The following is a 25,103-nucleotide window of genomic DNA, read 5'->3' as shown; positions in this document are numbered from 1 at the left end:
TTTCATTCAAATTTAGATTCATTCACATTCCACGCCTAATTTTAGGAGATATCTTTGGATGAAGTATTATTTAAAATAATTATCGCAATAGTATTTTTTGTGATACAACGTGCGTGAAATAAAAAATAATTAAGAATACAAAATTTTTTTTTTGAAGCATCAAAAAAAGTTTAAAAAATGGTTTTGTAAGTAAAATAATAGTATTTAAAATAATTTTGTACGGGGATTTATTTCTTGAAGTAAAAAGACAAAAAAAAGGGAAATTTCCTCTTCCAACATTGGAAAGTTCGACGGATCCGACAAGGGTAAATGCAAAATAACACAAGGATAACTGGCAAAAAAAAAAAAAAAAAAAAAATTCCATATCTCCTTAAAAAAAGAGAAACCATAAAAAAAAAAAATATCAGCAGGATAGGAGGAAAGGGAGGACTGGTCAAACCCAATCCTCTCCCTCCTCTTTTGCTTCTCTCCCTCTCTCCCTCCTCCGATGTTCTCTCATCGGAGATCTCTGAAACCATTCCAAAATAATCCCTAAAGATAATCACCGGTCCGCCCCCTCTGATCTCCTCCTTCTCCTACTCCTATTCCACCTCCGCCGCGGCGGTCCTGGTCGCCGTTGATCTTCCTCCATCAGCTCGGATCTTAACTGCTGGTCCAAAATGATTACCATTCCGTATCTGACCGCCTTAACAACTTACTTCAGCTACGGCCTCCTCTTCGTCTTCGGCCAATTTCGTGACTTTTTCCGTAAAATTGTGGATTGGTGGCTCGGCAGCAATCTTCAGGTAGTCGAAATTTTTGTAATACATGTTATTATTTTGGGATGGATTTTAGTGTTTACGTATGTCAATTCTTTAATTTTGTGATTGATTTGGGAGAGCATTTATTGATTGAACCCTTTTGCTTAGGGGTATGCCCCGATCTGCCTAGGCTTGGAGGATTTCTATACTCGGCGGCTGTATCTTCGGATTCAGGTAAAATTTGAGGAAAATGAAAATTTTTTCTTTATTTATTTTTGTCTTCTTTTCTTTATGTGTTGATAATGTTGCATTTACTGCGGCGATTCATTGGAGAATTAAGAATTCAGTGATAGACATTTTAATTTGGCGACATGTTGAAACTGAAATTTATAATAGTCAGTGATGCATTAATCGTACGTGGATTCAACTGCGAACTTACTAAGATTACGTTGGTAGTAAGTGAATTTTTTTCCTGTTGGAAAGTGATTCGGGAGAACTTTGCATACGAGGTCGATATCTAGATATTTTTTGACTGTTCAGCGTATGCAAAAGAGGTGGTAGGTTAGTTTGTGATTATGCTTTAGGGCTTGTTTTTCTTTAAATAATCGAAGCTATTGTTATAATCTTGTGAAAGTCACTTTGACAACCAGTGATGGTGGGATAATGTAGTCAAGATTAAAATGGCATGGTAGGTTATGTATATACATGTGGAGGGAGTTTCATCGATGTAAGGCTGGTGAGGATGGTAGAGAAGAGGGTATAAAGGTCTAGTTAACCCTTGGTCTATTTATTTTCGCTGTCATTAATTTATCCTTTATACTAACAATGGATGCAGTGAACTAACCAATTTTTATGTGACCTTTAGCTTGTGATGCTTTATGCTGACAAATGAAGTACTACTTTTGATACTTGTGTAATAGGATTGTTTTGGACGACCAATAGCAAGTCCACCGGATTCTTGGGTTGATTTGGTTGAACGTGTATCCAAGGACAACAACAAGACGCTGCAGTGAGTAGTAAATTTGCTTAAAGTTTTCAGGATTGTTCCTTTTGTGTTCTGATTCTCTCTCTTGCTCCATTTGATATGCACATGGTTATAGCTTCCTATTTAGCACTTTCATTGAATGAACTGTTGCAAGTTAAATGGTAAGTAAGTGGAAGTTTTCGACCAGTGCACCAACCAAATGCATCTTGTGCAGGCGGACCGCAAAAATTAGTAGATGCCTTAACTTGGGATCATATAACTACCTCGGGTTTGCTGCAGCAGATGAATACTGCACCCCCCGTGTGATTGAATCTCTGAAGAGATTTTCCCCAAGCACCTGTAGTACTCGTGTTGATGGAGGTAGGCATGCTAATTTGCAATCTTCATCCCTGTTGAAAAGGGTGATAGCTCCGGTCCATGTTCTTTAACTAATGAATTTTCATGATCAGGTACAACAACGCTTCACAATGAATTGGAAGAGGTTGTGGCAAATTTTGTTGGAAAGCCAGCTGCTATTGTTTTCGGTATGGGTTACGTAACAAACTCAGCTGTTCTCCCTGCCTTGATTGGGAAGGTATAACAATTTCCTTAAAAATGTTACTTTCTGTCTTCTGCATTTCTTTTCTTCTGTAAGATGCAGTTATATGTTTTGTGCTCTTTTGTGTCCTCACAATTAACATGCTTACTCACAGGGAGGCTTGATTATCAGTGATTCTCTTAACCACAATTCCATAGTCAATGGTGCTCGAGGGTCAGGGGCCACCGTTCGTGTTTTCCAACATAATAGTAAGTTTCTGTGGGCACCTTCTGTTTTTCTTTTTGTACTGCATGCTAATATAGAATATATTTTTATGCCATACGTTCTATAGTGCCTGACCATCTGGAGAAAGTCCTAAGAGAACAAATTGCTGAGGGGCAACCAAGGACACATAGACCTTGGAAAAAGATTATGGTTTTAGTGGAGGGAATATACAGCATGGAAGGGGAACTCTGCAAACTTCCAGAGATTGTTGCCATATGCAAAAAGTACAGGGTAATGCATCTTTTTGATGGAACTCTTGTTTGAGATTTTGTGCTCTAGGTAGAACGAGGCATGAGAAGTCTTGCATTGTCTTGGCGTAAACAAGTCCGTTATCTGGAGAAAAAAAAACTTTTACAAGGAATTGATTAGAAAATTTTTCTACCCAATAAAGTTATCAAGAAGTAGAGTTGTGGCTTGTGAATAATATAAATCTTCTGGTTCATCAAAAGAGATCTGTTCTAGTTTGTTTCTGTTTTCTTGTTTTTCTATTTGTTGCATCACATTCTTTTTTCGTGATTGGTTGATAACTTCTTTTAATTGCATCTCCATCTATACTAGCCTTTGTTTTTTTAATTTCTCTTTCATATGGTTAATTGTATAGTATTTCATCTTCTTGCTTTCTGATTCTCTTGTATTATCAGTTTTACTGACAGTCAAATTTGTTCTACTCTTTGTTTCTAGGCCAAGGGTCAATTTTTTACTCTTTGTTTCTAACTCAATACTCTTTCAGGCATATGTTTACTTGGATGAGGCTCACAGCATTGGGGCAATTGGCAAAACAGGGAGGGGTGTTTGTGAGCTATTGGGAGTTGATACAGCTGATGTGGATATTTTGATGGGAACTTTCACAAAATCGTTTGGGTCATGTGGTGGTTATATTGCAGGGTCTAAGGTTGGTTTTGAGCATCATTCTGATAGAGATCTATAACTTCGCATGCAATGTTTGTGAGAACAAATTTCACTTCATTGAAGAATTAACCTGCCACATGCACATCAACCTCCCAGAGGGCACAAAATAAATCACAGTTGCATCGTGAATGATTCTTGATGACGACTGTGTTTTAACGTAGTTGTCGAAATGAACAGAGTTAGACCATGGAAGAGGATTGATATAATTTTGTTGAACAAGATTGAGTCTTATTGTCCTAAATTATGCTTTCCATGGCTTTGTAGCATTATTACAAAAAGCAAGTTTTCAGTCTTCGGGCAATATCTCATTGAATTATTTTGCACTGGTTGGCGCAAATATTATTTACTGTGTAGCAGGTTTCCTTTTTATGAAGGCTAACATTTCATGTTGTACTTGTAGGAACTTATTCAATATATGAAGTATGCTTGCCCTGCTCATCTGTATGCTACATCAATTTCTCCTCCAGCTGCCCAACAAATTATTTCTGCCATAAGGGTCATCCTTGGGGAGGATGGTACTAGCAGAGGTAGGAGACTTTCCTGCACTGGATCATATCTATTGTCTTCTCAAGCTTGTTGCATCTGGCCATATTTAATGTTGGTAACTGCATTAATGTTGTCATGGCTCTTGTAGGCGCTCAAAAGCTAGCAAGAATACGCGAGAATAGCAACTTTTTCCGTTCTGAGCTACAGAAAATGGGATTTGAGGTTTTGGGAGATAATGATTCTCCTGTAATGCCTGTAATGCTCTACAATCCGGCAAAAATACCTGCTTTTTCACGGGAGTGTCTCAAGAATCAGGTAGGCTTTTTTGTCCTTTTCGCCTTGGTTTAGTGTGTAACTTTTGACATTTGTAATGGAGGTTTTGAATTGCAGCAACATAACTGTTTCAATGGGAATGCCACTTGTTTTGTGATTGTCCAATTTGCTTTACTGGCCATATTTGTTCTTATTTGCACTTTCTGTTATTGCAGGTGGCTGTTGTTACGGTTGCGTTTCCAGCTACACCTTTGCTGTTGGCTAGAGCTCGCATCTGTATTTCTGCTTCACACACAAGGGAAGATCTCATCAAAGCCTTAGAGGTAGGGGCCCTATCTCTGAGATTTATATTCTTTTGATTTAGCACTATTAATACCTGCACCTGTACCTAGGACGATAGGGCACCTCATTTACAGGTTTTTTTTTGGGAGGGCTGTCGTGGCCTTAGAAGTATCTACTATCATCTCTTTCTTTTGTCCCCGGCCCCTTCACGTGTGTTTTTTGCACCTGCTTTAAAAGTTTGAACTCTTGAAGCATTTATTCCTTTAATTTGCAAAATTATTGTGGATGGATCAAAATATGTGGCAATATTATGATGCTGAATTGCAGTGTACCGGATTTACGTATCTAAATCCTATACGGAAAACTCATTTGTCCTTTTTTTTGTTTGGAAAAAGGTTTTCAGCAAAGTAGGAGATCTAATAGGCATTAAATACTTCCCCGCCGAACCCGATAAACAACAGCAAGATGAAGGCAGAGTTAAGTTAGAGTGAGGGAGGGTGCGAAGGAGCTCTACAATTGCTCTCCGCTGATTTATGATTGGCTGATAAGTGATACCTTCGTGTGAGGTGCTAAATTTTGTCTATTTGTGTGTACAGGGTACGTATCTTTTCATGTCGGATGTTCAAGTTGTACTTTTGGTGGTTAGTTTTTTTTTTTTTTTTCGGAGTACAACACTGTTACAACGTTGTTACTTTAAGATTAAATACGCAGGTTATGTATTGCTATAATTGGCAGTACGTCCAGATGATACTTTGGCTAGCGTGTTTCAGTTCTTGTGACCTGGATCATAAATACTCTTTTAAGTAGCTTTCTTGGGAAATCGAAATCATGCTAATACCGTTCAAATTTACTATTGGCTTTTTTGTAAGAAAAACAGTAAGAAAATGTGTGTCCACACATCGTACGGATGTTCAGGTCTTTTCTATTGTTGTCTAAAATTGGTACCCCGTCCAACGCTCCTATTTATTATTTGGAATAATCTCTAAATGAAACGAAACCCCGTCCACGTTCTTAATTAATTTTCCGGAAAATAACACTACAGTATCACGTGTGAGAATAGTAGCAATGAGTAGACGTATGCATGAGGGATGATGCTTGCTTGCAATTTGTAAACAAAACAAATGTGCATGTGCAGACACAACACATGCAAACAAGCATTGTTCCATGTGCTGAGCATGAAAACGTACAGATGATGGATCTTTATTGGTGGTTGCATGTACAGCTTCTTTGCTCAGAGTCTCTCAAAAGAGAGAGAATCACGTCTCCGGATTGAAACACCAACGCAAGCAAAATTATTACCTGGGTTCACAATCTTTTGTTCAGGCAATAAAGTGCCCAAATTTCGGTTCATCAACAACACATACACATTGTTAAAAAGCCACAATGAGATTTAAAAACTGTTAACCAGATGGTAACTGGAATACGAACGATGCATCGATAGAAGGATACCTTAAAAAGCAGCCAAATCTAGACATGCGTATCTAAGCAGAACTAAAGAGGCTATGAGGTTTGAAGGCACTCATTCATATACAAACAAAATAATTTTTTTTTTTTAAATCTCCTTTTTCCCCCTTGTCACAAGAGAAAAGGTGTCAGGGTGAAAGGCATACCAGAAATTTAGGCAACAGTAATGCAAGAATGCTCCAAAATATTAACACCAATCCCAACTCACAAAGAGCATATTAGCGCCATTTAGTAGCCAAAAGCAAATAATTGTCGAGTCTAGGAAGGTCCAATAAAACTCATCTATGTACAAAATTTTCTACTCGTTAGGTCTATTGGCCGTGGATAATTTCAGGCTTCAATATCAGAGGAATCCAATCATGAGTACACCCCACACTCATGCACCAGCACAATGAACCAGGTTATAGGGGAAAACAATAAGGCTTTCAATGTATATCCCCAGTTTTCTCAACTCATCACAAATCTGTAGAGCCTAGTCCAAGGCTAAACATCCCTTGAGCAGGTAAAGTCTCTAGTCATTTGCTCTGTTATAACTAGTGGACATGTAAATTAGGGTCCCTCACTAGAATAGACTAGATTGCGGACGTTTTATTCTCTCTAAATTTGATTTCCAGCTTATGTTGCCCACAGAGCAACCAAATTCTAATTACGACAGAAAATCGTAGAAGGCACCTCATTCATTTTGGTAGCAATAAATTGCAACCTGATCTTCAAGCCAAATTATTCTCCTAAGTGTGGTGCACACAACAATCACAAAGAAACTGAAACTGAACCACTTAAAAGCAGACAAGCAGCCGCTAGCTGAGCCAAGTAAGAAGAGGACTCTTTGTGAGCTTCTTTACTGCAGACAAGTTTGTAAGTTTTGTGTGTGTGTGTGTGTGTGTGTGTTTTTTTTTTTTTTTGTGGGGGAGGGGAGAACTTGCTCATCAACTTGCGCAAGTCATAATCTTGAAATATTCCAGCCTACACTGCTGTGGTCATAATGTGACTACAAACCGGAAAATGACAATAGTTCAAGATGCTATTAATTCTGGCCCAAACTCAATCATATTACTTTCAATCAAAGATTACTATATATATGCATTAAAGGTACTCGTTTCTAGTGCTTAAGTATGAAATAAAAAGATTAGCAACATAAAGCATACTTAAGTTGAACAATATGCATAATGCAGAGGACACGCACCAGTTCAGAAGAAAAAGCCATCACAAGCACTAGTTCAGAAGAAAAAGCCATAAAAAGAGAGGAGAATTTTGTTGAAGCAAAAGAGAGTCTCATCACAGAAGTTACAGCAACTATTATCACATAAATGTATCATCACTCAGTTTGACCTTGCGGTTAAACAGTTATTGGCATACGCTTAACTATGAACTACCTCAGCAAAGTCAAGACTAACTAGAACAATATATACCATGAGCGGACATCGATTAGGAAAAAAACACAAAATCTAGGGAAATTCATAAAACAAAAACCATAATTCTGCAAAACTATTATGTTAGGCTGCAAAGAAGATACCCCCAAATGGTTGCTGACCGCCCAACCCTCCTAGTAAACTCTTGATGCTAAATCTTCTCTTTCCACATGCCAGAAACTTCATCATCTAGGAGAATCCCTTATTGAGCTTCTGAATTGAGCAATACATTTTCCTCCGCGTCCCAACAGCATTAATTCCCATATCCTTCAAATCCTCCAGTGTCAACATTGGCAAAACCTCATCATCCACCTCATGAATCTCGAAAACTGGGCCATATCTCCCTAAGCCCAACTGGTTCAACCAAGCCTTCACTCCATTTCTCTCTACCGAATCACTAGGCCCCTCCATTTCATCAGAAACCCTAGTAGTCACTCTCCTGTTTTTCTCCCCTAATTTCAAAAACCCTCTTTCTCTCTCCACATCAATATCCTCATCATTATTCTCAAAAGAACGAATTGGGCTCTCATTTCTGTCCACCTCCTCATCAGAGTTTTCACGTGCAAAATCCCTATCCATCCCATCATCATTGTCCAAATGAAAACCCTCTTCCCCATCCCCTTCCCCTTCACCTCCACTGGTCAATAATTTCCCACTTTCATCAACTTTAGACGAAACCCAATTCGACCTAACCCTCTTCCTAATAGAACCCCCTCTCCCCCTCTTCGATTTCATCGACGAATCCCGAAAAGTTTTCCAGCTCCCAATAGCAACCCTATCCAAATCCATATCCCCTTCATTACCTTCCTCGCCTTCATTAACAAAACCCTCAATCCCATCTTCGCTATTGCTAATCCCATTCTTATCCACCGCTAGGGTTTCATTATTTCTCAATCTCGAACCTTTCTGCTGCTGCTGCTTCCATTGATACTGCAGCTGCTGCTTGGATGAGGCCCTCCTATGTTGCTGGTGCAGGTGTTCATAGGCCGCCAGTGGTGGGTCGCCTCCAATGTCGCCTAATCTCACACTCGGCCTTCTCTGCCTCTTCGTCGCCGTCCCCACCATCGTCTCCCCATTTCCTGCTCCTCCTCCTCCGCCGCCGCCGCCGTTAATTTGTCCGTCAAGTGGGTTTAGCTCGGCCATTATTCTCACCTATAAAATTAACTCTTCAGCCTCCCTAATCTCTGCATAAAATATACTACTCCAGGAAAATGTTGACTTTAGATTAAACTGTATAGGACTGGGGTTCTGGGGTTTGATTAATTTAATTGGGATTTGTGGAAAAAGTGAAGAAATCGGAAAGGTGAAAAGTAACTACTACCAGTAGTTTGAAGAGGGAGTTATGCAGCTGAGATTGTGAGAAAGAGAGAGTTCAAAGAGGAAAGAGATGTATTGGGCAGCCTGAGGTTTTAATGTTAATTGAATGATGTACGGTGTTTTATTCATATTTATAGTGGGGGTGGTGATGTAATTATTGTTCAGTAAACTTTGGTAAAGGGGCGGATGACACGTGCGTGCTCTTGAAGAGAGGGGATAAGAATGAATGATTGTGAAAGAAATTTTTTTTTTTTTTATTTTTTAGCCTCTTACAGCCTTCTGAGCCCCTTTTGCTACCTTAAAATTTCTCCCTAGCCGCTGGATCGACCCCGATAGTTAAATGGAGTGAGAAAATGAATGTTGTAAATTCTTAATTTTCTCCAATTAACTGATTGAGGGAATAATAAGGGTGACAGGTTGGTACTGGATTCTTGCACGTGTGTTTGGACAGAGCATTATTTGAAATAATTATTGTAATATTTTTTGTGACGTGATGCATGTAAAATAAAAAAATAATTATAAATATAAAAAGTGAATTAAAAAATATATTTATGATGTAAGCGAAATATTATTTGACAAATTTGAGCTATCCAAACATAGAACTTGCTTGCGATTATTTCACTATAGCTTATATCAATCTTGATGTTGGATAAATTTACAAGGACTTATAAAACCAACAACCTCTTGGGTTCTTGGTAACCATTAAGACTTTAAAGCCTTGACAGAAGTGCGAGGTCAAGATTTTAAAATCACTTAATTGTGACTGTCACTTTCAAATGGCTTCCTGGTTAGGTTCACTTTCTCCCTAGGCTAGGTTAAAGTAGCTTAAACAAATATTATCATTGCGACTAGGAAAAAGAAAAAAAAAAAAAACTTTACAAGGGCTTATAAGCATAACCGCGTAGGAAAAGAAATGTACAAAGTAGCTGAGTTCGAGTAGAAATTTGATTCCATCAAGTCACGTTAAAGTTCTAATTCTTGTATGTTCAATTGAAGCACCAACAAGATTTTCCCAGTCGCTGATAATCCCTGCAGTTTCAGCCAGGTGGTATTGGTTTAGGCCCTTTATGGTTTATTTTTCCCCCCAGAGAAGTAGTAAACTTGCTCTAGAATCAATAATATTTTGCTGTGTGCTCGTACAATTGCTTTGGACTACATTTGCAAGTTTTTATTGCTTTGACAGCTACAAGCAAATCCATTGGCGAGTAAATAACTCCCCCCTTTGTAATCCGATTGAATCAGATAGCGTCGAGTGAGAGCCTATAATTTGCCTTCAATTTGATCAAAGGGGAAGGTGAGATCTAATCCATGAAACTAAAATCCCAAGGCAGTAATTAAACATTCAACCTTTGACCAATCCAACAAAATAAAAATCCACATCGGGAACTAAGGGCAGTGTACATTTAAGATAGTACTGTGACATCCGTAAGTGTGAGTTTTACATACATGTCAGGCTGTTCGTATTAGTTGCAATGAACCGGCTATGCTAAGGAAACAATGGACGAATAAGGGTACAAGTATCAAACCTGTAACAACCAGTGCAACAGAAATCAAGCGCCAAAACTGAAGCAGTAGCCACCAACGTTCATCATATCCTTCCCTCTAATCATCGAAATTCTCTCCACAGCAAAACAATCTGCATTTCACTGACCAAAATGATCTGCATTATCAACTAGCGGTAGTGGGAGAGTGCCATGAAAAATAAGCGAACATGGCAGTTTCACTTCTGCAGCCTGTAAAAGAACAGGTAGTTCATTTTCCTGACCATCCAAATCTCATGCAGCGTTGTCAAAGCCTGATACGCAGAAGTCAACCAATGAACTCAATCTCTTGGAACTGTGCAAAGCAGACCATGTCCTGGATTATGTTCCAAAGGATACATAGTGGTAGCTTTTGCATATTTTTGATGCTCAATTACTGCACTTCTTATGCTCAAATCCCTTGTAGCCTTTCTTGATGATTGCTTCTTGATAATGGAACACCCAGAGAGTGGATCTCCAGATCCTGCCCCAACCCTCCTATTCACATGAGCAATATGCTGAATTACAGAACTGCTGCAATAACTAGTTTGAAAGCATTTGATTTGTAATGAAAGAAGTAGAGAAACAAGAGGGTATAGGCATTCAAAGAGATCCAACTGAGTTCCATGGTTGATAGCATTAAACCTAATGTAACTAGAGAAAATGGTGAAAGAAGGGAAATATAATAAGGATCCTTGGCACATAATACAGAGCATACACCCTAAACCAGTAACAAACTTTCCGTTGTCAGCACCCCTAGTATATTGAAAGTATTAGCACAGACCTTGTCAGACAAATAGCAAAAGGCCCGTAGAGAGCCATTTAACAAGAAAAATGCTGATGCCTTCCATCATTTTCTTCCAACAAGTCCTAAAACTATGAAAGATAGAAGAAAAGGTTCAACTGCAAAAACTAACCATAGAGATGATAAAGAGAAGGAAACAACTGAAAGTTAGGTTACCTCAATAGTTTCTCTGATGCAATTCTGGCAGCAAGTATTAATCTACGGTCTGGTACCCACTTCACAGCACGATTAGGATTGGCACGCATTGGTGAATGAATTCTGATAAGCTTACATAAAAAAAAAATGGAAGTGATCAACAAAGGAATATCCTCGAGAAACACACATTAAAGCATGACAGAGTGATAGATATGATTCTGGTAATCATGTTCATCTTCCAAGCAAGCAGTTTTCCCTGGAGAATGATTCACTTTGCCCAGTGTTGTTTGGCATTCACGCATTTTAATTCACAGACCACACACTATTGGCAAAAGTAAACAGAATAACTACATATGATACATATATGAAGTCTATATTGCAAAAGCTTGAAAATTAAAACATATCTCAAATCAGTTTGATTGTCTTAAGGCAATTCTTTACTTGGAGGGAAAAGAACTCGAATTTAGAAAGATAAAGAATCTATAGACTTACTCCCAGACATTCCATCATTTGGTAATAAGCCCTGCCCTGGAGAGGAGTATGACCTTGTCGAGACTCGGAGAAATATCGCGTCCTAAAATGAAGTTTGATATACTCATGAGTTAATACTATCTTACGATTGTTAAAAATCAATGAACTACCAAATTCCACTCTTACAAGTGTCTCAGTCACAACATACCACTCTTTATAGCCAGGATCAACAGTAAAACCATACATGTCTACACTATCACAGATGGAGAGTGCAAATTCGAGTGCCTTCAGCCCTGTACCTTTTGCTGCTGAACCAAAGGATGCACCCAACATGAGATATATTGGGTTGAGAATTGGAACTTCCTATAGATCACAAAAACCGAAAAAACTGAGAGCATATTAGGGCGTAACAGGACAAGGGGCAAAGTCCAAGACGTCAAGTTATTGACTGCTATACTTTTCTCATCAAGCAAGTTGTTAACATGATATGAATTTGGAAGGATAGGTTCCAAGAAAAAAAAGGACCAGCGAAAGAGGATTCCAGCAAAATAAACATGAAAATGGACAATTATATTATCAAAAGTTAATTGATCATATGTGAAAACTAGCCTTTCCATTCGTATCCCTCTCCTTAAAAGAATTATTCCATTTAAAAATGCAAAATTAGATAAGAGAAATTAAAAATGCAATCCATTCATCCACCTTGTACAAATGCAGAAATTAATGTACACAAACATCTCGTTGTGTGACTTTCACTGTTCTTTATAATCTGTAAGATTGGCATCTTAAAGACACTTTAACTTTACAGTCATGATATCAAACATATTCCAATCATAAAAAATTTCCAGAGGGCAAAACATCAAATCCATAATGTCAAATAGCTTTATCATTTTCTAGGGCATCTTTCAGAAGGTTACTTCCTCAGAAAACCTGAGTCCTTTTAAGATATAAACCACTTCAACAAACAATTGGTAGTCAATACCATCATTGTCAAGATTCTCATAATTGAAGAACTTGACATTCGTCTTCTTTTAGGTAGCACAGCTGCCATCATTATACTCAAGCTAATTAGTTCTCATAACAAGAACAGCACCTTTACTCAAAGTGTATTTATTAATCAGTCACATGCATTAGTCCCACACATACACTTAAATATAATTAGTCACATCACAATCGCATGCCATTTGTCCCATACATAAATTATTCCTCATGTGACATCAGACCCCTAAAGTTTAAAAGATAAACAGCATTCCTCCATCCAAATCCACCTCCACAGATGACAACTCCAATGTTATTTATATTAGAAAGTCAAACCAGAAGTTGTTTTAATTGAAAGAGAAAATGTACAAACCCGAATCATTTTGTTCATGATGTCATGTATCGTTGTTTTGATTATGAGAACCTCCTTTCCTCTCTCTGCATGGTCAAAATCTTTAGTTAGTTGCAAATAGCAGAGGGAAATAAAAAACAAAAAGGCCCGTGCAGAGAGCAGAACAAAGTAAATACCATATAATTCTGCGACTTTATCAAGGGCTTTGGCAGATCCTCTATTCAGAAGACGAAATGTACTTTTTGTACCCACATATTCTGTAAAGTTCTGCAGATCAACAACAATAGAATGTATTAGCTAGCACTTTATTAACCAGTTGACAACACAAAAATACCAACAAAAGTGGATAAAATCCACAAGGTAGCTGTACAAACCTGGATTGGGGCTCCATTCTCCCTGACAACAGCATCATAACCATCGATTTCCTTGCCAAATTTGGTCTTCAATAGATCTCCAGAATTACCAATGACAGCACAGCTGCCAAACTGCCTTGGCAAATAGGGTGGTCTTTCAGGAAGCACCAAAGAAAGTTTCTCCTCACAGAGTGTTCTATTTGCACATTGATTTCTGTGAGAGAAGACATGAAGAAATTGGAGTTTACATGACCAGCATAACACAAAAGGCATAATTTACCCATATGACAAGGTATATAATGTTGAATAAGCACTTGCAGAGGAACTTGAAGTTTTCCATGATGATCTAACCTTCCTATTAATTTCTAATTGTTCCATTCCAAAGGTTAGAGATTCTCTAAACTTATCTCTTGTTAGGTAAGAAAGAACTGGGAAAGTATGATCCTTTAACAGATTTTACAAGCATTACTGGAGAGAACAGAATACAAGCATCTTATGAAGTTCCAAGGGAAGATCAGAATAATTTCATGCTATTGATGCAACTATAAATGTTTTTTATTGCTAAATCAAATTAATTGCTTGAAGGTAGTTTTACATCCATGCACACTCAATAATACATAAATCTACACCACTCATTTTCATTCCTAATGGCATATTACAATTGCTACAACATTGAAGAACAGCAACACCACTTTAGATTGATATCCATGTCTAATCACCATATTTCTTTCCTTGACTTGCTGGTCATCCTTCTATAAGTTCGATAATCTAAAGATACTTACAAAAGAATTCCTTTGTTGATCCTCCGCCAGGCATACTCCTTCCATCCATTCGGTAAAGCATCAATGAACTCTCTCGTAAGTATTGTGGTGCTGTTCCTAACCTGAGCAAGTCATCTCACTAAATACCAAATAAATGGTAGCACATAAATAGCACTCCAAACAATCTAAATAAAACATCTTTTAGGTCAACTTGACAAGGATAAGCCAAAGAACATAGGAAAAAAATTTGACTTTTAAGCTAAAGGAGTTAATTGATACACTTGGAAAATAATGGTGAGTAACAATCTTAATGGTTCAAAAGCTGAAGAAATTATAAGCCGAATGCTCCCAATATGATTTTCATGCAGTTGTGACTAGTCCTATAACTAAAGAAAACAGAAAATTTAGTGTAACTTTTGGGTTAGAGTTGACTATCTTCAAGAACACTGAGATGGGTTAGTTTTTTATCTGCATGTTATGTTCATTTTCCATGTTGTACTGCATCAACGTTTTATAGAATTGTAGGAATTCTTGCCAGTTAAAAGTAACTTAAGAGGGTTTTGTGCACTCTTCCAGTTGTCGCTTGTAAAGTATTACATTCATATGCTCATCTTGACCTTTTCCCCATGACATATCTCCATAAGTGATTAATTGCGCATGTTCTGAAAGAACTCTATAATGATTTCAAAGCTTGTATCTGAGAAACAACACAGAAAAATGAATCACAGACAATTACGCATAAATACTGACCTGTTCCCATGTAGCCACAGCTTCACATAAATTAAACTCAAATGACAAGCCTTCAAGTTCCCCTGTTTTTGGATCTTTCTGTTCAATTATCCATCAAAAAGCCAAAATTAGCTACCAAGATAGCATATCAAACTACAACAAATTCAGTTTCCATTCTTTCTGCAGTAGGCACTGTTTCCGTATATACAAATACAAAACTATCTCGTCGAGGTCTTATAAAAAATTTAGTGCCCTTAAGATAGGATCATGGAGCTGTCTTGTCACTGTCAAAACATTTTCAGTTACAGTATAGCTGAACTCCGAAGAGACCATGCACTGAAAATATCCAAGGATCGGACGAAAGATAGACAATTGTTAGCAAAATGAAGGGACCTACCCATTTGGGAAGAGTGTCACTAGGAAATCTTAGTGTAACATCACAGTAACCCCTGCCACTGAGAGCTTCTAATCCTAAGCCATTAGCACTCTGCATGGACAATTAGTCTGATGAGTAAATTGAAGAGGCATTATTTGATAGTTAGAAGATGGCAAGAAAACATATTTTAGGCATTTTCCAAGTTCTCCACAGAAACATAAGGGCAAAAATTGCTAACTCAAGTTTAGAAAACCCAAAAAACAATGGATCTCCAACCATGATCTTACATCAACACCACGTGGATCTGGGAGTATACACACACATACACATACACACACACACATACATATACATACATACATACATATATACACATACATACATATATATATATATATATATATGCACGTGTGTGTGTGTATTTATATATGTAGATCCTATCTACCAAATTTTAAATCTGTCAAAAACAATGAGAGATTGGCACCACAAGCCAGGCTTTTATCAGAGTTGGTTATACTGATGAAATTTTCCAAGCAGATCTTTTCAGATTTAAATCATGCATATACCATTTCAATTAAAGATATTTTTCTACCTTATCTGGTTTTATCCATTTCTGGATCATTACACACTATCTTTTTCAAGACCATCTTTTTATTCTACAATAAAACATTTCCATTATGTGTTTTTTAACCATATTTGGCAATATTTACTTCTCCCCTGATCCTAGGAACATAGTTTTTCTACATAGGATACAATATCAGTTACTTATGTATTCAAACTTAAACTCTGAGAAACTTAGGACAGGTTCGAGTATTTCATGTCCACAAAAGCTTAAAAGACGTAATAACTCATGAAAATATCATCAGTATACATTGACCACAGGCCAAATATTGAAGCTACGGAAATTAAAAGTCATTGAGCTAAAGAACAACAAAGATACTCATGGTGTATGTTGAGAAAATGAAAATCACTTGATCAATGACCAAAAGCTACAAAGTGTGAAATTCAGGAACAAAAAATCTATATTGCAGCATAAAATCAATGACCAAACAACAGACATATCAGAGCATGAAATCAAAGAACAAGAAAGATACACATTGTGTACAATTGAAAAACAAAATCAACTTGGAAATCCAAAAAATACTGACAAAATTCTCACTCAAGCAATGGTGGATATGCAATTCCTATGTAGATGTATACTTATGTATACACAAATGCATGTTCATACACATGATAAGCTCTACTACTTCAACTCATAAATCATAGAAAACACAACAAAATCTCCCAACAACAATAGAATACGACTGCAGCATCAAAAGTTTCTTCCTGTTCCTATTTAAGCTTTTTCCACAAGCCAAGACCATTATTTGCCATGGTCAATTCCAGTTCCCAGAAATTTAGTCTTTATATCCCAGCCAAATAGAATTTAACAACACTCCCCACAAAAACACAAAAAAAAGGACGAAAAACACGAAAATTTTAAAAATAAAAAATAAGACTTTATCAAATAAGAAGCTAACAGCCTAATAGACTGAGTAAACTTGCGTTCCTAGAACTTTTACTTAAAGAAGAAGAAGAACTAACCACACATTTCTGGAATGTAGTTCGCAAATTGCGTAAAGCCTCCACATCCTCGTCCGACAGATGAATTGCAGCATCTGTATCCATCCATTTACGCAGAAATTAATCACCAATTAAAAAACATAAATTAAGAAAGCGAACCACAGAGAGGATCATTCATTGAGTACTTTGGAAGGAGACGCCATTGATGTAGATAAGGCCATTGAAGTAGATAAGAATAGCCGCCAATCCAGAAGCTAAAGCTATAGCAAACGCAAATCTTAACAGCTTCATCACAGTTCACTAGCCCTAATTTCTCTGTTCTTTTCGATATTTCCTATCCTTCTGTCTATATACACAACACGTATGTATTGATCTGTGGAGACGTGCGTATGAATTTATAACTAAAGAGAGTATTAGCACTGACGGAAGTTCAGATGAGTCCTGCCGCCGTTTAGTTGCCGGCGGTGGTGCTGTGACCCAGCACAGACAGCTGAGGAAAGAAGCCGAGGGACTGAAGTCTGAATTCCTCAGGGAGCAGAGAAACGCAGTAGATCTCAAGGGGGAGAGATCGGTCGAGAAGAATTCGGACTTAAGAGAAGAAGCGTGTAAGCGAGTGTTAGCTACAAGGCGCTTCTCAGCATGGGTCCTTGAAGGAGTGAGCTAAAACCACGTGGTCTATATTTTGGTTTTTTTTTTTTTTTTTTTGGCCTTTTTCTTTTCCCTACTAGAAAATTAAATTTTAGGTCCAAATGCGGACCGAACATCCCAAAAAAAAAATTTAATAAAATGGAACATTGCCAGCCGACGTGGCACCATCACATCCACAAAAAGGATTTCAAGTGGGCCCCGTTCCTGATTTGCTTCACTGCATTGAGTGCATTCGACCACTAGAAGAATAACATGGGAAAAAGAAGTGAAAAATATCGACAAAATATATAGAATAAGGTTCAATGGCGACTGCTTGTGCTTTGACGCCTGCTTCTGCTGCTGTCATCAGAGCTCCCCGGCTGCAGCTCGTCCGATCAAATAAAAGTTTGAAGGTTTTGCCGTTGAACCAGAGAGGCGCTGGTCGCATTCACGCTTCCTTGTCAACTGCAGCGCCTTTGTCATCAGCCAAGCCAGATGACCTTGTGGCCTCCATTCTTTCCAAGGTTTGTGCTATGATAGTGTATAATTTATTCAATTTCTTTGTCTTAGTTTAAAGGATGAATTGGCATTCTTGGGCTGTATTTGTTTTTCTTTCTTTTTTGCTCAATAATTTGCAGAGTTGATTTGGTTAATTGAGTTTTGGCCACTGCTTGGAGATTTTATAGCGTATGGTCATCTTCTTTAGGTAGTTGTATGAATATATGGATTATGAATTTGTCAAAGATGGTTTAATACTTCAATCTCAAGGATGGGGAATAAGAAGAGAAAAAAGAAGAAAAGGAAGAAGGAAATGGAAATGTATCGCTTTAAAAAAAAATTCTTTATTTTGGAAACTTACCTAAATTCACTTCAGGATTCGCACAGTCTTGCGCAAGATTAAATTTTTAGATCTAGGGTTGAATATAAGACTAATGGTTCTATTAGAATTTTAGGTTAGTTTAGTGCAGGAAAAAAAATTTTGAATGCTACTAAAAGTTCATTGTCTTGTATTTGATTGATTTTAATCAAATAAGAAGTAAAGTTTATTATGCATGGTGGATATTTGAATGAATATCGATATCAGTGTTTTTGTGACAGAGAACTATTTTCCTCTTATTTACTACAATTAAACATTCTGCAGTTGCTCATTATGAGGCCAATACAAGTCTTATTACATGATAGGTTATGCAAACAGACAGGGGTGTATTGCTGACGAGGAATGAGCATGATAAAGTTGCTGAAGTAGCGCGTGATTTGCAGCAGTATTGTGTGGATGAGCCAGTAAAATGCCCTCTTATTTTCGGAGGTAAATGATCCTTGTTGATGTGTTATTTGTACGAACAGCTGATGTATGTCCTCTGTTGTATGGTATTCATGCATTTACAGGTGCCACTTGTCCATTTAGTTGGTTTGGATTCTGATGCATATTTTACTATTATTATTGTAGCAGTAGGAAAATAAATAAGCAAAAGAATTTAATTTTGATATTTTCTGATTAAGAATGTAACATTTGAATGTGCAAATAATGAGCCAAGTTCTTTGCAGAGTGGGATGTTGTGTATTGTTCGAACCCTACGTCACCAGGCGGAGGCTATAGGAGTGCAATTGGCCGCTTATTCTTCAAAACAAAAGAAATGATTCAGGTTGTTGAAGCTCCTGATATAGTGAGAAACAAAGTGTCCTTCTCACTTCTAGGGCTTGTTGACGGGGAGGTCTCTTTAGAAGGTAATAAACTTGGTTTACTCTTCAATTTTGTGTCTTCCTCCTTATCTGTGCTAACTCTGGAAACTTTTTTATTGGATCTTTATTCAGGGTTTCTTCCGAAAAAGTATTTTAACATTCTTGAGCATGTTACATTCAGTCATTGCAAATATAATGTTGTGTTCATGCTCAGTTTCACATGCATTTAGAGTGAAGCTTCTATTGTTACGTTTCAAGTTGTATGATAGGACACCCTTGCCATGAATTTTTGATGGTTGTTTAAAATGCCCATACAGACACAGAAATGCACCACTGTCATAAACTTGAATTTAAGCTTTTGAGTCATGGTTGAGGCTCATTGGTTGGGTAATTACAATATTTGAGCTGGTTTTATGTGAAATCGCACAATAAGAGCGATATAGTTGTTTGAGAAAGTACCTTAAAGACTGCTAGGAACATTACATTATGTCCAAATTTTCCAATATTAGCACTAATAGTGTTTAAGTGTCCTAATGTTGTCGAGGAATTGGATTTCTTTTTTTTTTTTTTCCTACCCCTCCCCACACCCTTCCACCCCCAACTGCCAGGCAGAAGTTAGCATCCTGTTTCTGCGGTCTTGTTATGCCTCAGCCAGTGCAGTGGCAAATTTGAATTGCAGGAATTGATTGGTGCACATTAATATAATCAGAAAATAGATGGAACAGAAAATTCTGGTGAATGTGTGATGCATACATGCTAAACAAGTAAAAAGGGATGCTCATAGTCTAAGGTCAATTGCAACTTAGACCTACTCCATTGTTACATATAAGCTCCAATTTCTTCTGCAGCCAAGTTGATTTAAAAATTTTTTTTTTTTTTGTCACTAACAGGTATAGATGATAACTGCACATAAACTTGGCATCCAAATAAGCTAAAAATCCTGTGTAATAGTATGCTTGAGAAAGGCTTGCTGAAGTCAGAGATATAGTGACTCAAGCCTGTGAATAAGAGGTGTAGATGATGCTTGCACCTAAACTTGGCATCCGACTAAGCATATGATTTTGTGCATTTTTATGGTTGAGACAGGCTTGCTTAAGCCAGAGATGTATTGACTCGAGCCTGTGCTTGTAATAGTTGAAGAAAATTTGGCTCTTAGCTCCAGTTTGCACCTTTATGGGGTATTGTAGATGGTATTTCTTCTGTCCCCATCCTGTATCCCCGCCCCCAGTCCATCCCAAAACAAAGAAAGATTATCAGGATTGCACCTCTTGGTTTTTGGTGGCATTGTCATTTTAGCTTTTCTTTTCCAAAGATGCTTAACATTATCATCTGTACTAAGGAAACTGCCATGTCATTCAGTAGTTAACGACGATTAAGCTTTTTATTGGTGCTAGTAAATGACAATGGGATTTATTACTAGTTATAACTGACTGCACTTGTTAGGCTGCTCCTCTTTCTATGCTACTTTGCAATCCATCCATTTATCTAACTAAATTTTCGTCTCATATGCAGGGAAACTCAATGTCCTGGATGAAAAGTGGATACAAGTGGTATTTGATGCACCTGAACTTAAGGTTGGAGGACTAGAGTTTCGGTATGGTGGTCAGAGTGAGGTAAAGCTAGAAATCACATACATAGATGAGAAGATTAGGTTGGGAAAAGGCTCTAGGGGTTCTCTATTTGTCTTCCAAAGACGCAAATAACCACAACAAAACAATCAACTTGCTGTAAATTAGTACTTTGACGTTGTGGACTCCACACAAATGATGAAGTTGATTCACCTAGAAAGTAAAGAACAAGCAAGTACCAGATATGTTTTCGAGCTACTATTGTACTGAAGAACTTTTTACTTGATTCAACAAAATAATAATGTATGTGTTGTAACAAAATTCCAAACTGGATGCAGCCTAACCAGAAAATTGAGTATATCTTACCTGATCAAAGGTAGGGAATCTCTGCAGAAAGACAGCGTTCATTAAGCCAGGATCGACTATAAGTGTCCTTAAGATGTGCATAACAGGATTTGGACACTCCATTGAGAGGTATGGCGATCTTTTGGCTGTCCCTGATGTTTTGCTAAGGTAAAAAAAAAAAAAAAAAAAGACACAGAAATCTGTCAGTAATCCAGTTCTTTGTTTGACAAGTGATGTGGAATAGTCTTCATAATGAATAGATCATTAAGCATGGGCTAAAATGCTGTTTGTTCTCTTGTACATCTGAGGTTGCCTCCTTGAATGGTCAATTTGTGTCAAGCTGCATAGGAAGTATCTTGACTTGTTGAGATTACTTCTTTTAACACCTCGAAGGTAAAGCTTGCAAAATAATCTGGAAACTAATCTTCCTTCTGACGAGGCAACTACTGGTCCTGTTAGGATCAATTGATGTGGATTGACAAAAGTTTGATTTCTCTTGGGATGAAAAGGTGAACTCTTGCCTCATTTGCTTATGGTCATTTAACAAAACGTTACATGGCTTTTTGCCCATTCGCTAAACCACAACATTGGGGGGTTGTTTTTCTTTTTCTCACTCCAGCCAGATGAATGATAACCTAGATCAAGTCTTAAAAGAATATGTATATATATAAATCAAAGGAATATCCAACGTAAAAAGGTTGTTATAAAATCCTCTGGCCCATTCTCCTGATTGGTTTTAAAAGTAGCAAGGAGTAGAAGCAAAAACTTGGCATGTTTGTTCCACGCCTTAATGCCACGAAATTGGGTGGTCCAGAGATGGCTTTACTACCCCATATGTCCCTCCCTGAAGGACTGTTAAGGACTGAAAGCTCTCGATAACAGTCCCATCCAGACATATTAATTCCTCCTCCCTCCTCCGGGGTCGAATAGGTTCGTCACCTGCCCACAACAACAAGGTATGGCCCCTAACCCTAACTCATACAATCCAAATCAATCAGTCAAACTCTTTACAGATATTTTTTCCTCTCCTATATAATATGTACTTTTGCCACTGAAAAATGAACGTCTTCTTTGATTTTCATATGTATATATCAATAAAATTTTCAAGTCTTTGAGAAAACCCTGATCTACTAAATCATTAATGTAATAAGATATGCACCTCTATAGTGTTCCCTGATGATCATCCTTTCTTTTTTTTTTTTTTTTTACTAGGAAATCGTCCAATAGCAAATGATTGATAAAAGTAGGGAAGGAATACTAGAGGGATTCAACAAAATCAGAAGAAGATTTGGCATAAAGAGTCATGAATTCATGAGCGACTTCATTTGCACCCCTTGAAACCCAATTTACAATAACAGACAGAGCTACTTACTGTATGCTAAACATATGAGAATATCATCAATCAAAGTTTTATCATCTTGATCAAACTAATTTGGGATTAATCCAAAGATTACTTCCTGAGCGTTAGTTGAGATCCAATTATTCATCAGGATTGGTCGCTAAATTTGGCCTTGTACCAACAGAAGAGAACACGATACAATGCACTAGAGCATCGCGTGTAGCTTTCAAAGCTGTACCGCCTTCGACAAGTCGGCAAATTGGACAACGCCGCTTGTAGCTAATGTTTCGTTGGTAAACATAGTGTGTGATTGATGGCAATCTATTTTGTTCCTATCGCCAATTTGAGTTTCATTAACTGTACATTTAGTTGATGTAATTTAATGTCCTCTAGATATTTTTTGTTAGAATTAAGTTGATTCCACTGTTTTTTTTTTTTTTTTGTTTTAAATTATTCTTTTCTCTAACAGGATAGAGGTGGATTTAAGAAGCGGAAAAGCAGAAGGGGAATTCGAAATAAACTGATCTCACTAATTTTAGTCTTAGCTCATTTAGCTTTCATATTGATCCAAAAGGCATGATGGTTGGAGGAAAGCAAGTGACTACACAAGCCCAAAAGTACTTTAAAACAAGTGAAATACAACCTAAGCTTGTGTGTACTTTTGAGGGGAGTTGGATTTTGAGAAAATTGCAATTTTCAATAGAAACCATTCACTTTTTCATCCATCTCCATCTTCTCTTGGAGCCAAATCATCGTCTACTCCTAAACTTAATATGGATTGAGCGGTTCTATCGAACGGGAGAAGTGGCGTGTATAGAAGGATAAAGGCCAACCATGAATACCGATGGGGCTCGAAGAAATACTGACGAGGCTCGAACCTAAATCACTAGAAAATTAGCCTGAAAACTCATCTTTTTCTCTGTTCATTAGAATCATCATATGACACTTGAAATGTGACATATTGTGAATAATAATGGTGACAATGGCAGTACTGTGTTTTTGGCTGCATTATGGCTGGTACAGTTTATACTGGTAAAAATGATAGTGGTCCTTCAGCGCGGCTAAATTTCTCCAGCTCTTGATTCCTGAAAATTGGTTTGTGTACGCGGAAATATAAAGAGTCCAAGTCTAAGGATCCTCCGGCTAGATAATCCACCAAAATTCAAGGTCTTGGTTCTGATAGCAACCTACAGAATGTGGACATAAGTAACGGATCTTTTTCCTTATTTACTGATTGTGATTTTTTTTTTTTTTGCGCTATCAAGAAAATTGCTTCTTTAGAAAATTTTTTTTTTTTTATAAACGCTTCCTGAAAAGCTACCTCATTTTAAAGAAATTTTTAACTTTTAAATCAAAATTTTTATGGCGCAAAAACATTTTCGGATGATATGCATTATTTGTCATAAAAAAATATGAAAGAAAATTTACAGAAAAGAGTGAAAAACAACCATCAAGCAAGTGGGATCGAGAGTTTAGTCCAGATTTGGACAGCCCATGTCTTAGATGCTACACATGAGGACACTACGTACCTTATTGAAACAACAGTCAAGCAAGTGGGATCACACTCTCTCTTTGGACAAAGGAGACAAGGGAATTCAATTGCAAATGATCCTTGCCATGAGGGGTAGCTAGCTCCTTCCTCGACCGGATGGAATGTTGTGGACACTGGATTTGCTTATCTGCTCATCTTTATCCTTGATCTAATAATTAACAGAGATCATAAAATAAATTTTGAGTAATTCGTAAAGGAAAATATACGTCTAAAATTCACAAAATGCACTAAATATGGATATTGAAGTTGTTATAATTTGCAAAAGATTCGCTTAATATTAAGAGATTAAATGTGTCACATTGATATTCCGAGTATTTCAAGCACGAGTGTTAAGAGACTAAATGCTCCATATTGATATATCAAGGATTTCTAGTCATACTGCTGATAAAATTTTGGGCCACTCCATCTACTGATTGCCAACTAATTTTAAGATGGAAGTTTAAATTCTTTATCACTTAAAGTGCTCCTTAATTGCCAACTAAAATAATTATATATGAAGGTAAACTAGTCATACATGTGTATGATTTATTCAAGGGTAAGCGTTGTATGGAGCTGCCGAGAACACGAGCCCCCACTGTTTGTAATCTTCTGCTTCCGAGTAGCAAGAGCTGTGGTCCAGGTTATTTTCTTGCTCAATTCGCTTCGAGTATAGGCAACAATGAGGTGAGGACTTGGACTTGTTTTGGCAGGAAATGTTTGTTTGTTGTGTGTGTGGGGGCGGGGGGGGGGGGGGGGGGGGGGAAGGGGGAAGGAAAGAAAAGGGGAAAAAAAGAATAGAAAAGAAATCAATAGAAACTGTAGGGAAATGGTTGTGGTTATGCGGTTATGTGATTGAAAGAGATGGTGTTGATGGAACTTAACAGCCTTCTTGTTTGCTTGTGCCATTAAGTCCTGTGGATCTTTCTAACTCAGTATTTTTTCTGCCAATGGAAAGAAATAAATGAAAAGGACAATAAGGAGAGATTTAACACAGGAAAAGACAGCAGCTGGAAAGAGAATCTTGGGAAGAAGGAGAATATATTTTTCGTTTGATTGTTATGTACCGAAAGGAAAAACAACGTAACCCTAAATTTCTCTATATTTCAGTTCATTTTTTGTATCCTTGACTTTGTCTTTGTTTTCACGCTGTCACTTGCAGAACGAACTTCATTTCAGGTAAACTGCTCCATTAGCATTTCCGGGAAAGTGCTAATTAATTAGGGTAGGAACAATCTTATCCAACAAACTAGATGAGCAAAATAGATTGAGGGCAGTATGTTGTTTTCTGCTAAAAATCTGACTT

General features: G+C 37.4%; 4 protein-coding genes across 5 annotated transcripts; 2 read left to right on the top strand and 2 right to left on the bottom strand.

Moving 5' to 3' along the window:
* The first annotated feature begins 399 nt into the window (after positions 1–399).
* LOC113739799 (long chain base biosynthesis protein 2a) lies at positions 400–5,225 on the top strand. The gene is made up of 12 exons (XM_027267137.2): positions 400–785; positions 909–974; positions 1,661–1,749; positions 1,940–2,085; positions 2,175–2,299; positions 2,418–2,511; positions 2,595–2,758; positions 3,258–3,419; positions 3,837–3,963; positions 4,071–4,237; positions 4,411–4,518; positions 4,873–5,225. Exons 1-12 carry the CDS (start codon positions 660–662, stop codon positions 4,966–4,968), a joined length of 1,470 nt encoding a protein of 489 aa, XP_027122938.1. The 5' UTR covers positions 400–659; the 3' UTR covers positions 4,969–5,225.
* A 2,314-nt stretch (positions 5,226–7,539) lies between these two features.
* Positions 7,540–8,493, bottom strand: LOC113738886 (uncharacterized). The gene has a single exon (XM_027266160.1). The coding sequence runs from the start codon at positions 8,491–8,493 to the stop codon at positions 7,540–7,542; it is 954 nt and encodes a 317-aa protein (XP_027121961.1).
* Positions 8,494–9,976: 1,483 nt separating this feature from the next.
* Positions 9,977–17,362, bottom strand: LOC113738391 (sialyltransferase-like protein 2). Of its 2 annotated transcripts, XM_072045886.1 has the most exons (13): positions 16,896–17,362; positions 16,732–16,805; positions 15,169–15,258; positions 14,793–14,870; positions 14,064–14,164; positions 13,303–13,495; positions 13,105–13,195; positions 12,950–13,014; positions 11,807–11,961; positions 11,620–11,701; positions 11,149–11,258; positions 10,972–11,063; positions 10,498–10,685 (listed from the first exon to the last, which is right to left on the bottom strand). In XM_072045886.1, exons 1-12 carry the CDS (start codon positions 16,999–17,001, stop codon positions 10,976–10,978), a joined length of 1,233 nt encoding a protein of 410 aa, XP_071901987.1. In that variant the 5' UTR covers positions 17,002–17,362; the 3' UTR covers positions 10,498–10,685; positions 10,972–10,975. The 2 variants fall into 2 exon arrangements, with proteins under 2 accessions (XP_027121377.2, XP_071901987.1); XM_027265576.2 differs by lacking the exon at positions 10,972–11,063 and having other exon boundaries at positions 9,977–10,685; positions 16,896–17,359.
* A 242-nt stretch (positions 17,363–17,604) lies between these two features.
* On the top strand, positions 17,605–20,906 carry LOC113738599 (probable plastid-lipid-associated protein 8, chloroplastic). Its single transcript, XM_027265843.2, has 4 exons — positions 17,605–17,861; positions 18,520–18,643; positions 18,883–19,062; positions 20,530–20,906. Exons 1-4 carry the CDS (start codon positions 17,661–17,663, stop codon positions 20,718–20,720), a joined length of 696 nt encoding a protein of 231 aa, XP_027121644.1. The 5' UTR covers positions 17,605–17,660; the 3' UTR covers positions 20,721–20,906.
* Positions 20,907–25,103: the final 4,197 nt, after the last annotated feature.

This window comes from Coffea arabica, chromosome 4c (assembly GCF_036785885.1).
Source record: "Coffea arabica cultivar ET-39 chromosome 4c, Coffea Arabica ET-39 HiFi, whole genome shotgun sequence".
Classification (NCBI taxonomy): domain Eukaryota; kingdom Viridiplantae; phylum Streptophyta; class Magnoliopsida; order Gentianales; family Rubiaceae; genus Coffea; species Coffea arabica.
Note: the sequence above shows the minus strand (reverse complement) of the source record. Positions and strands in the feature narration are given on the sequence as shown.

Excerpts from the sequence above, each read along its gene's own strand:
- LOC113738599 (XM_027265843.2), top strand. The coding sequence starts at position 17,661 with ATGGCGACTGCTTGTGCTTTGACGCCTGCTTCTGCTGCTGTCATCAGA. Across the intron at positions 17,862-18,519 it reads TGGCCTCCATTCTTTCCAAG|GTTATGCAAACAGACAGGGG; the intron begins GTTTGTGCTATG and ends ATTACATGATAG. Across the intron at positions 18,644-18,882 it reads ATGCCCTCTTATTTTCGGAG|AGTGGGATGTTGTGTATTGT; the intron begins GTAAATGATCCT and ends AGTTCTTTGCAG.
- LOC113738886 (XM_027266160.1), bottom strand. The coding sequence starts at position 8,493 with ATGGCCGAGCTAAACCCACTTGACGGACAAATTAACGGCGGCGGCGGC.
- LOC113738391 (XM_027265576.2), bottom strand. The coding sequence starts at position 17,001 with ATGAAGCTGTTAAGATTTGCGTTTGCTATAGCTTTAGCTTCTGGATTG. Across the intron at positions 11,962-12,949 it reads TCATGAACAAAATGATTCGG|GAAGTTCCAATTCTCAACCC; the intron begins GTTTGTACATTT and ends TGTGATCTATAG. Across the intron at positions 11,702-11,806 it reads GATCCTGGCTATAAAGAGTG|GACGCGATATTTCTCCGAGT; the intron begins GTATGTTGTGAC and ends ACTTCATTTTAG.
- LOC113739799 (XM_027267137.2), top strand. The coding sequence starts at position 660 with ATGATTACCATTCCGTATCTGACCGCCTTAACAACTTACTTCAGCTAC. Across the intron at positions 2,759-3,257 it reads CCATATGCAAAAAGTACAGG|GCATATGTTTACTTGGATGA; the intron begins GTAATGCATCTT and ends ATACTCTTTCAG. Across the intron at positions 3,420-3,836 it reads GTTATATTGCAGGGTCTAAG|GAACTTATTCAATATATGAA; the intron begins GTTGGTTTTGAG and ends TTGTACTTGTAG.